The 13,001-nt window shown below is 40.6% G+C and overlaps 1 protein-coding gene across 1 annotated transcript; it reads right to left on the bottom strand.

Annotated features, from left to right (window-relative positions):
• Nucleotides 1–334: 334 nt before the first annotated feature.
• On the bottom strand, nt 335–11,470 carry LOC122562467 (zona pellucida sperm-binding protein 3-like). The gene is made up of 10 exons (XM_043715306.1): nt 11,361–11,470; nt 11,051–11,232; nt 10,853–10,962; nt 6,180–6,271; nt 2,392–2,572; nt 2,201–2,312; nt 1,631–1,722; nt 1,140–1,219; nt 989–1,063; nt 335–492 (listed from the first exon to the last, which is right to left on the bottom strand). Exons 1-9 carry the CDS (start codon nt 11,422–11,424, stop codon nt 1,008–1,010), a joined length of 969 nt encoding a protein of 322 aa, XP_043571241.1. The 5' UTR covers nt 11,425–11,470; the 3' UTR covers nt 335–492; nt 989–1,007.
• Nucleotides 11,471–13,001: the final 1,531 nt, after the last annotated feature.

Raw genomic sequence — 13,001 nt, 5'->3', positions numbered from 1 at the left:
AATACTACCTACAGGCACCTAAAAAAAGGGTTTCTTATCTAATTTTAAGTCAACCCTCAGCCTCTGAGGAGGCTATGCCATTAGGAAAATGGCTAGGCTAAAGCCAGCTTTGAATTGATGCTCCACCCAAGAGATTTTTCCTTCCATACAAAAGTGATAATTCAAACTTATTACAACAGCACTTGTTTGCTCCAATCTTAACTGAACACAACCTGTCATTTTCAATAAGTGCTTTTAAATCATCCTTTGCCTGTGAATATGGCATTTTGGATACAATTTACTGTAGTCTAGGGCTTTATTACATAAATAAACAGTCAATATTTGAAACCATGCACAAGTTGCAAAATGTAGTTTTATTTTGGAATCTCATCCACTTGCTTCAGTAATCTCTTCTCCAGCTAGTGTGTATGCTGGATCTTCTATTTGTACAGGCTTAGAAACAGGACTCCCAAGAAGCAAGCCAATAGTGGGGTAGACAGAAGTACAACTCATCTGTAAAAGATTGTTAGATAGAAATTTAGTAGTCTATCTATCTAAAGACCAAAAACATCTAATGCACATTGGAGGGAGAGAAGTCAGGATTAGATAGATATTTTAGTAGCTTTCACAAAATAGAAAGACAAGGCAAGGTTATAGGGTTTGGACCCAAATATGGGTAACAGATTTCTCTTTAGATGCTGCTGCTAAAACTTGTTATAGCAAATTAACTAGATTGGTTGTCATTTGTCAAGTGACAGGCTGGATGTAAGGATCAAGATCAAGTCTCATTGGATGCTATCTCTACTTGTAGACTTTTTAAACCAAGGAACAGGAGAATTGACATTTCAGGCATGAGCCCTTTTTCAGGATCATGCCCAAAACATCGATTCTCCTGTTCCTTGGATGCTGCCTGACCTGTGCTTTTCCAGCAACACATTTTCAGCTCTGATCTCCAGTCCTCACTTTCTCCTACAAAGTAGAGATACTCAAATTTACAACTAAATCTTACCTGAAGTTCTGGATCTCAACTAGTGTACTTTCACTGGACCAACTTTAATCAAGCTGACAACACCAGCTTTTAATTCTGAAAAAAAATTAAAACAAACACCAAGTTGTAATATATTATGCATCTATCCAGATAACAGACATAAAATCTTTACCTCTTTTGTGACGCATTTGGCAGATTGTGTTGCAACAGTCACACTGGAAACTTTGCAATGGGGCATCCAAAAGCTGCCATCTAAAGGAGAGATTAAAAACATCACTTCATTGTACTGAATGATTTTTAAACTATTGAAAAGATGGGGTGCAGTTCCATACTCTACTCTATGATGCAGTCATGCATTTCCAGAGGAATGAAAAGCTCAGCACTCTGCTAGGATTCAAATTCACTAAGTGATTCAATTTCATCTTTCAGTATTAAGAACTTTCCATTTAAGATATTGTTGAAGTAGAATGGTATGGATGTGTTGTGGGGGGGGGGGGGGGAAGAAAGAAGGAAGTGCTGATGGTTAGAGTTGGGGAAGCATGAAGTGTAAAGAGATTAGAAACTAGATTCATTTTTGATCCATCTTTCTACTAGCATATTGATCAAACTTGCTCATTAAAATCTTCAAACAAAGCATGAAGTCAAGTAACTTCTGCTACCCACCTTTCAGTTTGCTGATCAAATGAACATGCTTTGTGCAACTGATGTGCATTCCAAGTTGGGTCCCTTACTGTAACTTTACAGTGTATATAGATCTGTAAAAAGTGAATTGTTGAGAGTGTTATTTACAACATTCCCACCAACTAGAACTTGAAGTGATACTACAACTTCAGCCTATGGTCAGTGGATTGGATTATTCAATGCCTTTAATGGCTCAAGGTAGCTTTTAAAAAGCTAAAATTACCCATGAGGTTTCCAAATAAGTTACACTGGAAGGGAATGGGTTTAATTAAAAGTGCAACTAAACTACAATTGGAGAACTTTAAACAAGTCTGTCCACTTGACCTAAAAGTGGTCACATTGGAAAGAAAAGTGACTGGTTAAGGATCAGTTGGTGGAGATCATTTGTGATTTCATTTGATGTGGAGATGATCAGTGTCCAGTTAAACCATTTTGGTTTTGAACAAGGGACACATGACCAATTAATTGTTCACCACTTGATTAAAATTAACTGCTTATGTTGGGTTTAGGATGAAAGTATTAAAGCCACAATTCACTTATTCCCAGACTTACATCAGTACCCTCCAGATTGGAGAATTTAAATGCCTGCACAACAAACCGAAGGTGTGACTCCTTGATTCTGGGCAAGAACTTGGAATTCCCAGTTTTTCCATCAACAAGACATCTAAAAAGAAGAGGGGAAACAAACTTTAACCTACACAAGTTAATTTTTCTAAAAACCACCATTAATCTTTGTTTCATACCCATAGTTGTTTATGATGGTGTAATTCACTGGAGATTCAGCTAAAGAGTTTGTTGGAGTAGCAACACATTCATCTACATAGAGATGGAGGCCTTGATGATATGTGGCCATGACAGATGCTTCCAAGTTAATAGAAGCTCCCAGGAAGAATAGAGTATCTGGCCTCTCAGCACTCCAATCATCTGCAACAAAGGTGAATAGATTAGTAAAGGGAAGTTGCATTTCACCAAATTTAGTGTAGGCTAGTATAGACAGGTAATGCTATTAATGTACAATGTTTGGCTAAAGTTACTTCCTGAAGTATAGACTTTAGTTGGCATATGGAATAAGATACATTAACATTGATAGGAACTTGCTTAAGTATGAGTGATGAACATGTCTCAGGAGGATTTAGTAACTTCCCAGGATTGATGTTAGGACCTCTGCTCTTCCTAATTTAGAAAGAGAGTTTTAAACAAATTAGTTTCAATTCAAAAAAGTTTGTAAATATTTGAACTATGACGATGTTCATGCCAATTAACATCCAGGTTGCTAAGCAGTAGATAGAGGGGTGTTTGATTTTGGTAGGAAAAAGGTAATAGTGCAAGGGCATAGTTTTCACTGTGCAGGAGCAAAGAAACTAGGATTGGACAATTGAAGATAAAGACAATTAAAATGCCAACATCCTGGACTTTACAACAGGGTAGAATAAAAGAACAATGTAGTATTATTAAATACTGGTATAGCCTCAAGGTGTGGCTAAGTGTGGAAAATAGATACAAAGCAAGACAGCACAAGGTCTACACTTGAGTGGAGAGAGTTTGATCATGCTGATGGTAGAGATTTATGGAGTTTTAGAGTTCCTAAGTTAAAAAGGAAAGTGTACTTCAGTTTACAAGGTGATCTTTAGAAAAGCAGATCTATTGGGAAGATCAGAGGAGGATTGCTCACTTTGGTAAACCAGTGGAAAGGATCTTGGTCTGAAGGGTGTAGCAACAGGGTTTGCACTGAAGTATTTAGCCAGACCCAAGCAGTGCAGCCAAAAGTGAAACATTCAAAGCCAACAGCATTAATGTAAAATCTTACTGTTAATGTTTGCAGAGTCAGTGGGAGACCATTGATTAGACTGGGAAACAAACTCAGATTGGTCACCAAAAAAAGGGAGGATTTTCCATTGCCTAATCTGAGTATAGGAAAGTTCAGTTCCACTTTCTGGTGGGTCTCAGGATTTGCCTATACTCCCCACTATAGGTGGAGATGTCTAGTCTAACTAGGTTTTGGCTTTTAATATATTTTAAAAACAGTAGTGACTTGCTGTGCCACTGTTAAAGAGCAAAGTTTCAAATTGAACATTTCTCCAAATAAAGGCAATTGAATCAATTAGTTGAATATTGATACTTGAATATTGGAGCAGAGATTTCAATAGTTGGACTAGAGAATAAAAGAGTTACAACAAAAAACCACTTAAATTAAGGCCTGTAACCTCAGTACATTGCTGTTTTGCTGTGATGTTTTAACTACTTACTAATTCTAAGTTTAAACTTAGTCTTTGGTATCTACAATAGATGAGCAGCATAACATGGGACGATCAAGTCAAAATAACTGCACACTAACTGTCTTACTGTGACTGAGTTACACCATCCTCTGCAATATTTTAGTAAACAAAGTTCTGCTCGAACCCCAAAGCAAAACATACATCAGAATTGAAAGGATCCCTTTCCCTTGTGGTAAAGGAAAGTGTTGTAGCCAACCAAGGCAATGGTAAGTTGAAGGGAAGAGCTAGTACCTACTTTTCCAGAAGGAAATTTGGCAGTGTCTAGTCTGGAATCCGAATTGGAAATTAGCCAGAACATTAATGACAGTTAGATTTTATTGTCTGAACATGTGACTGACTAGATGGTGGCCACATACTCCAGAATGTAGGAGGCCTGAAGAGGGGGCAACATTTTCATGTATGGGTGTTGCATGAGCTGCTCGAGGAAGTGATGGAGGCTGGTACAATTACAAACATTTAAAAAGGCATCTGGAAGGGGGGGGTGGGGAAAAGATGTTAAATACTAACAAATGGGATGAGTTTTTTTGGATCTCATTAGTATGGATGAGTTAGACTAGAGGCTCTGTTTATGCTGTACATCTGACTGATGAACCAGAAGTTGAGAAGTTATTTCAACAGGTCTTACATGCAGAGACTGACTTTGTAGCTCGAAGAAAACCAGGTTTAGTAGGACAGAGATATTAAGTGATATTGTCTATATTAGAATGGAATTTTATACCTTGAACCAATGTAGGCAGTTGGTAGAGTCAGAGTCAAAAAAGTCAAGCTGGAAAGGCACTGGAGGTCAGGCAACAGAAGCAGGAAACTTTAGTTGGTCAGGGCTGGAGGGGGGGCTTGGGATGGAGAGAGGTGGATGCAGGTAAGTTTGTGACTGGTCAGTGGAACAGAGCCAGAAAGATATGGGTTAGGTCTAGACAAGGAGGCAGGAAGAGGGAAGGCTGGACACGGAAAGGTGGGGCAGATTTAAACTGGTGAATTCTATATTAAGGCCATTGGGCAGTAAGATCTAAGTGGAATATTAGGTGTTGTTCCTCAAGTTAGTGGCCTTGTTTTGGCATTGGGTTGCTTTCCCTTGAAAGAGATTCAAGGTGGGTGTTCTTGGAGCTGGACATTGATATGTGAGAACTGAGTTTCTCTTGGAGGAATGGAAACTGGAGGACACCCATTTAAAATAGGTGACTAGTAAACTAGATGAGTACAACATGAGCATATAATGGAGATTTGGAATGCACATGCGAGTGCAGTGACAACTAATTGCACTTAAACATTGAATTTTAAAGGGGATCCTTTGTATGGTTACAGGGAAAACAGATCACCAGGTGGATTGCCTAGTAAAGAGCTGACAGACCAAACTGCTTCCTCTGGGCTATAATAATTGAAGTTCAGGCAACTAGTTCAAACAAAGCATTAATGTTTACAATGGAACCACTAGTGACTACTCATTAGAGCTCATTAATGTTCTACCTGCAAGACTTTGCAGACAAGCCTTTGAGCTGATGTTTGGAAATCAAATCAATGAATCAAGGAGCTTGTCAGCATAGTACTCTTGAGTAGATCAAACAGTAATGTGGCAAGTTGTGGTGGCCAATTTAATGGAAGATTCAGGTGCTGGAGGATATCCAAATCTTGGATTTGTTATAGCATAGAAGTGTATGATTGTAAATAAAGATTTGCAGGACAAGTGACTAAGATTAATTTGAAATCTTTAACAGATAGGATAAACATTCACATCAAATCAAAGTATATTGAAAACATGGGTTATGTAGAGAGGAGAAGAAAAAAGTGTATTATGTACAAGATTTCATAACTGTTCACAAACATTAATTGGGCAATTTGCACTGGTTGCATAAGTGCACAAGCTCATGCAGCTATTGCTACATGATAATCTCATTAGTAATTGTGGAGCAGTTTACTGCTTAAGTATATAGATGGATTGCAGGCTTTACTCCATCTCTGCTCTGGGAGAGACCACTTTTGGTAGTTAAAGAAGCATCCAGTTATGTTATTGACAAGATGTCAGCCACTCCATGTGGAGAACTAAGCAATCATTTACAAATATTAAAAACTGATTAAGTTCACTTGAACAATACCTTAAGGTAGTGTAGTTATAAGTCAAAAGGCTAGCCAGCAAACTATGAGATCAATTTGCCATTTAATTGAGGGCAGTCTGAAGAAAATTGATGTCTCACAATGGAAAGGCTACATGATAGTGCTGCAAATGTTGTACTGTTGTTCACTACATGTAAGAATCTTACCAGTCATGATTTTCATGGTAAAGACCAGTCTACCATCTCCAACCAGAAAACCAGTTAATGGAAATGTCGTCAAAGGTACAGGTGCTTCTTCCCTAAAGAAAGAAGAGCATTAACTATAGTAGAATTGCAGGCCTCTGCTGCAGACAATAGACATGAACATCCAAAGCAAGCCTCTTTACATCAAGCATGTCCTACCATTCACTATATTCAAACTCATCTGGAGTTGAATTCTAGATCAAAATCTACCTTCAGTAGAAGGATTCAATTTCTCTACCTTGAGAATAATCCCATTTCTATAGCTGAAATCAGAGTTCCATGTCTTCAAGGACACTTTTCAAACAGGATTTTAGCTCTGGAATCCAAGTGTATCCTCTTCATGGCCACCCACCAAGAACATTCAGGATCTTAAATACTAGAAAAATCAAAACACCCCTCAATCCAGAATCCAGTGCAAACAAATCCAGCTCCAAGCAATCCTGAAGACAAAGCATTCATTTCATGAAAGTCTGAAATCTCAACCAAATTTGTTCTAAAACAGCACTGCTAGACAGTGGTCTCAGCAATACCTTTGTTAACAAAGGCATCACCTTCAGGTATTGAGGCAGCATTCTATCAGCTGTCCTAATTTACATGCCAACTTAAACATCTACATCCTCCTGCATGTTATTCCATATTTGCCCACTGACCCCAGTTTATCTACTGCCTTGGTCAAGGATGATCTTCAACCAACAGGGGCAGATCATTAAACCCATTGTCACACAGCTATGGGTCCAAATCATTGTCTTGAAGATAGATTAGTTCTAAATAGGAGTTAGAGGAAGCAGGCAGGAGAATGGCATTAAGAAACAGCCATATTCAAGTGACTGACTGTGCCAGGTGGCACAAGTATGCTTTTATGGTTGCATCTTAAAGATACTTACCCATTTTGTAATGCAAGCTTCACAATCTGCCTTTACTCCCTTCAAGGCAGGCAATTTGAGAGAAGTCAAAGCTCTAGCTCAGACCTCACTTGTCACTTTTTGCCAGAGACTATTCATGCATGTTTGCTGGTTTAGCCTACCCATATTGGTGTCATGGAGGCAGGTGTACAGTACAGACTGTTCAGACATGCCAAACATCCCAACCTAATTTAGTCCCACCTGCCCATCTCAACTCTTCCTATTCATATACCTTTTAAATATTGCAATAGCCTCACCACCTGATGGTTTATTCCATAAATGCATCATCTGATTAAAGGTTTTCCCTCAGTCTCCTCTTTCTTCTCACCCTAAACCTATGGCCTCTAATTTTGGACTGCTGACCCCAGGGAAAGAGTCTATTAATCCTATCCATGCCCCTCGATTTTATAAATCTCTACAAGGTAACCTCTCAGACTGATTAGGGAAAACAGCTTATTCAACCTCCATATAGCTCAAATCCTCCAACCCTGGCAACATCCTTGTAAATCTTTTCTGAACCCTTTCATGTTTCACAACATCCTTCATATGAAGGCCAGATTTGCACACTATTCCAAAAGTGGGATAACCAGTGTCTTGTACTCAATACTGACCTATAAAGTATATCAAGTGTCTCCTTCACTATCCTACTTGTAACTCCACTTTCAAGGAGCAATGAACCTGCACTCAAGGTCTTTGTTCAGCAACACTCCTAAGGACATTACCATTATGTGTACAAGTCTTAGTAAGATTTGCTTTCCCAAAATGCAGCACATGTATATCTAAATTAAACTCCATCTGCCACTCAGCCCATGGCCCATCTGGTCAAGATCCTGTTGTAATCTGAGGTAACATTCTTCATTGTCTACTACACCAATTAGAGTCATCTGCAAACTTACTATACCTCCTGGGTTCACAAATCATTTATGTAAATGACAAAAAAGTAAAGGACCCAGCACTGATCCTTGTGGCACTCCACTGGTCACAGGCCACCAGTCTGAAAAACAACCCTTCATCTGTCTTCTACCTTTGAGCCAGTTGTATCCAAATGGCTAGTTCTCCCTATTCCATGAGATCTAACCTTGCTAACCAGTCTCCCATAGGGAACCTTGTCAAATGCCTTGCTGAAGTCCGATCATGACTGCCACTCTGCCCTCAATTCTTTCTCTCAAAAGGAGTTGAAGATGATTTCCCACATGCAAAACCAATGTTGACTATCCCTAGTCAGTCCTTGCCAAATACATGTACATTCTGTCCTTAATGATTTCCCCAACAATTGCCCACCACTGATGTCAGGCTCACTGGTCTATAGTTCTGGCTGGTCCTTACTAAAACAGTGGCACCACATTGGCCAAACTCCAGTCTTCCAGCAGCTCACCTGTGACTATCAAAGATACAGGTATCTCAGCAAGGGGCCCCAATTGCTTCCCTAGCTTCCCAGAGTCCTCAGGTACACCTGATCAGGTCCTGGGCATTTATCCACTTGTGCATGGAGACATCTAGCACTTCCTCCTCCAATATGGAGATTTTTCATGATGTCTCTATTCTATATTTTTCATGTCCTTTTCCATTGTAAACATGGATGCAAAATACTCTCCCTCATCTCCTGCAGTTTCACAAAGGCAGCCTTACTGATCTTTGAGGGGGTCCTATTCTCAGTTACCCTTTTGTCCTTAAATGGATTTGTCAAAATCCTTTGGATTCTCCTTAACCCTATTTGCCAAAGTTATTTCACCTCTTTGCCCTGATTTCCCCTCTTAAGAATACTCCTAAAACCTTTAAACTAAGTATTCATTTGATTGCTCATCTATACAGAGATAAGTTTCCCTTTTCTTAAGGAAACCCTCAGTGACTAAAGAAATTGAGTATTCTACACCTACCAGCCTTTCAACCTAAGAGAAAGGCACTGTCTCTGGACTCTTATTTCTGAAGGTTTCTCATTTTCCAGCTGTCCCTTTACCTAACATCTGCACCCAATCAGCTTTTGAAAGTTTTGCCAATACCAAAAAGTGAGCCTTCCTCCAATTAAGAACTTCAGCTTTTAGATCTGCCCTCTTTTTCCATCCCCATTTTTAAAAAATGGTCACTGGTCCCAAAGTGCTCCCCTGCTGACACCTCAGTCACCTGCCCTGCCTTATTTCCCCAAGTGTAGGTCAAGTTTTGCATCTTCTCTATAGCTAGACCCACATACTGAATCAACAAAGTCTTGTACATAAATTCCTCTCCATCTAAACACTATGGCAGTCCCAGTCTATGCTTGGAAAGTTAAAATCCCCTACTATTCTTACAGATAGAAGAGATCACCATACAAGTTTCTCAATTTCCCTCTGATTGGTGGGGGGGGGGGGGGGGTCAGGGGGGAATCTATAATAGAATCTCAATAAAGGCAATCATTCCTTTCTTATTTCAGTTCCATCCAAATAACTTCCCTGGATTTAATTTCCAGGAATATGCTCTCCCTACAGCTGTAATGCTATCCCTTTTCAAAAAAAAAAAAGGCACTCCCTCCTCTTACCTCCCTGCCTATAGGGTTTGTATCCTGGAACATTAAGCTACCAGTCTTGTCCATCCCTGAGCCATGTTTCTGTAGTTGCTATGATATCCCAGTCCCATGTTCCAACCATGTCATGAATTGATCTGTCACCATACACCTTTCACAATAGCATCTGATGTGAAACTTCATCAGTAACCTTAACGTGTCCTGGAGGTTCTTTAGAGGATATCATTCTGAACAAAGGAATGAAGTTGGTGAAAGTTTCTTTTTTATGGAGGAAATTTTCCCACACCTACCAATTACCATGAGACCCCCCCACACTACATTGGGGTAGTAGAATGTAGTGTTATGACACCTTCCCCACAAACTGACCAACCTCTGATTTTCACCTTCCCTCTTGGAAGATTTGCTACTTGCTGGTTTGATAAAAGTTGCCCAAATCTGGGGAGCTTTGAAAAATTAACACAAGTGTAAGTATTAGATCATTTGCAAGTATGATCAATTAGACTAACACTGGTCAGTCCACTATTCCTGGAGCGAAAGTCATCCAGTCGTCTGCCTTTCATCTCTTGATGCAGAGCAGTCAGAAAAGTGTTTGCGTCCACTAATGACAGGTAAAATTTGTTGATTTTCTCCTATGTACTATAGATTCTCTAGGTGAACACAGCCTTTAAATAGTTAAAAAAGCAGTGAATGCTCACTGCACCTTGATAGTGAAATCAGTCACTTAGACCTGCCACCATCTTTACACAGTTCAATGCTTTCCTCAAGTCAGAGGGAGAGTCCTCCTTTTAGGCTTCTTTCTAAGAGACAGTTCCCTTTTCTGTAATAGCCCTTGAACGTTTACACTGACAGTGCTGGTAGCCTGAGTAGGCCAGTTTCTCAACTAACGCAGTATGTCCCACCGTTGACCCTACATTTAAGAACTCCAGTCTTTGGCCCAACCTTCCTTTCAAACTGGGAAAGGGGCACAGGAAAATGTCATCATGACTCTAGCTCTCAACTAACGGAGAATCCAGAAGTGTCAACAGTCAAAAGTAAGTGACTGAAGAGTATCTGAAAAGTGTCTTGTCTTAATACTGTTGGACTAGTTCTCAATCCAGAATTTAGAAAGTTTCTGGAGAGCTCGAGTTAAAGCGACCGACAAAATACTTCACAGCTTCAACATTGTGATAGAGGAAGGTGATGGGATTTGGGTTTAACGTTGTGCCGAGGGAGAATTCCAGGCTGGGTTAGATCCTTACACTGGATAGCGACATTCCAGGCGTGTGTTGAACTGTGACTCTTGCTTTCCTGGGGCTGGACTGGACACGTACTTCAGGTAGTTCCAGTAAACTACCTCCTTGTCAGTCACCTAGAGAGAGAGAGAAAGAGAGAGGACAAGTCAGGGCTGAACCAGCACATAACCAAACAGAGTTGAAGGGCAGGACAGTGTCACCCACCAGTCTGCCAGCTCGACAATCCTGTAACCCATACTGGAAGCTGAGCTCCCCTAGAGAGTGGGCACTAGGAGGACAACTCCCTAAACGGAAAGCGGTGGCATCCAAGTGACTGAAGAAATCCATCGACACATACACAGTCAGGGTCGAATTGCCGCAAAAGTGAGCGATCCCACGTTGAAGATCTGAAATGCACAGAGAAAAAAAGTGAGACCTGAAGCAACGAGAAACACCACTTCAGGATTACAAACAACACAGGGAGGAAGAGAGGAATATCAAACTGTAGATGCTGCAAGTCAGAAACATAAAGGACCTGGCTGTTGCTGGCCCATCGCAGTAGTCAACAGGAACAACCCTAAAGCCCAGAGAGAAAACATGTTTGTTTTGGAGAAGCTGAGGCCATTAACTACACAGCGGCGGCCAGAGCATATTTATAAGAAGCTTAATGATCCACTACGTGCAGCTCATTGACATTCCCGAGATCACAGTCAGTCCAATTAACAGCTGTTCCAGATCCCCGGATTCAGTGAGAGTGAGGGAAGCAGACACACGGGATGAGCTACCTTCATTCTTTTTAAAATTACACCCTGAGAGGAAAGAAGCAAAACCGATTCTAGAAAGTAGTGTTCTGTAGAAGAGTCCTACTGGACTTGAAACATTACCTCTGCTTCTCTCTGCGTTTCTCCAGCATTCTATGTATTAGTTACAGGGAATAACATCTGACTGTTTAACGTGAGATTTACAGAAATGTGCCCAGCCATAATAGATGGAATCCTGTATGCCTGGGAACCTGGTAATAAGAGCTTTTGGTGCCCACTGGTTTGCTCAAAGGGCACTCCTGGGCACCAGATACTGAGAACAATATCTGTATTTAGTTCATGCATGCAGTTTGGTTTAACTGGGCCACTTGGTTTTTCATTAATTGTCCCTGAGTTGAGGGGTGGACATTTGTCATTATATGTCTTTTGGTGATATAGGAGACCCCAATGAACAGAGAGCTCTCGGGATGTCATGGTAATGTCAAGAGTGTGGTGCTGGAAAAACACAGCAGGTCAGGTAGCATCCAAGGGGCAGGAGAGTCGACGTTTCAGGCAAAAGCCCGTCAGCAGGAATCCTCACTTTTGCCATGTAGTGGTAGTGTTCCTACCTCTGGAACAGGAAGCTTGGGTTCAAGTCCCGACTACTACAGTAGTATTGAATAACATTTCTGACCAGGTTGATTAAGAAAATATCTATTTGGAATGTTGTATGTTTTGAAAGTACAGATTTGTTGGGTCGAAGGGCTTTTTTTTCTGTTCAATAGACTTCTATGACTTACATGATTCTCTCTCTGAATAGAATCATGTGAGGCAGGGTGGAGTATTATCAAGATAATTAAGATGCTTCTGTGTGAGATTCTTTATAGAAAGTCACCAGATTGTTTTCATCCTGAGGATTACAGTACCCTCAGGAAGTCATGTGGCATGCTGAGTAACATCTCTGCCTCCAAGGCAGAGGCTGTGAGTTCAAATCCCTCTCTGGGATTTGATGGATTCATAACATGACCAAACAGGTTGAGTATCAACTTGTGAATCATTCCAACCTACCCCAGAGGTAGGCAGTGTCAGAATATCTTTCTTTCCACCTATCCACTCTACCCTCCTCTCTGACCTATCACTTCCATCCCCACCCCCATTCACCTACTGTACTCTATGCTACTTTCTCCCTACCCCCACCCCCCTCTCATTTATCTCTCCACTCTGCAGGCACTCTGCCTCTATTCCTGATGAAGGGCTTTTGCCCAAAATGTCGATTTTCCTGCTCCTCGGATGCTGCCTGACCTGCTGTGCTTTTCCAGCACTACTCTAATCCAGTGTCAGAATATGGGAGACTGTCAGTTCAACCATCTGCAGTAGGCAATGATAAACCACTGCAGTAGCTTGTTAAACATAATCACACAATTAACACAGATGTC

The sequence above is a fragment of the Chiloscyllium plagiosum genome, chromosome 25 (assembly GCF_004010195.1).
Source record: "Chiloscyllium plagiosum isolate BGI_BamShark_2017 chromosome 25, ASM401019v2, whole genome shotgun sequence".
NCBI classification, from domain to species: domain Eukaryota; kingdom Metazoa; phylum Chordata; class Chondrichthyes; order Orectolobiformes; family Hemiscylliidae; genus Chiloscyllium; species Chiloscyllium plagiosum.
The sequence above is the reverse complement of the archived record's forward strand: the minus strand, read 5'-3'. Positions and strand labels throughout refer to the sequence as shown.

Coding starts and splice junctions, on each gene's coding strand:
- LOC122562467 (XM_043715306.1), bottom strand. CDS start 11,424: ATGTTTTCTCTCTGGGCTTTAGGGTTGTTCCTGTTGACTACTGCGATG. Junction 2,313..2,391: donor ACCATCATAAACAACTATGG/GTATGAAACAAA, acceptor TCTTCTTTTTAG/ATGTCTTGTTGATGGAAAAA. Junction 1,064..1,139: donor CCAAATGCGTCACAAAAGAG/GTAAAGATTTTA, acceptor ATTTTTTTTCAG/AATTAAAAGCTGGTGTTGTC.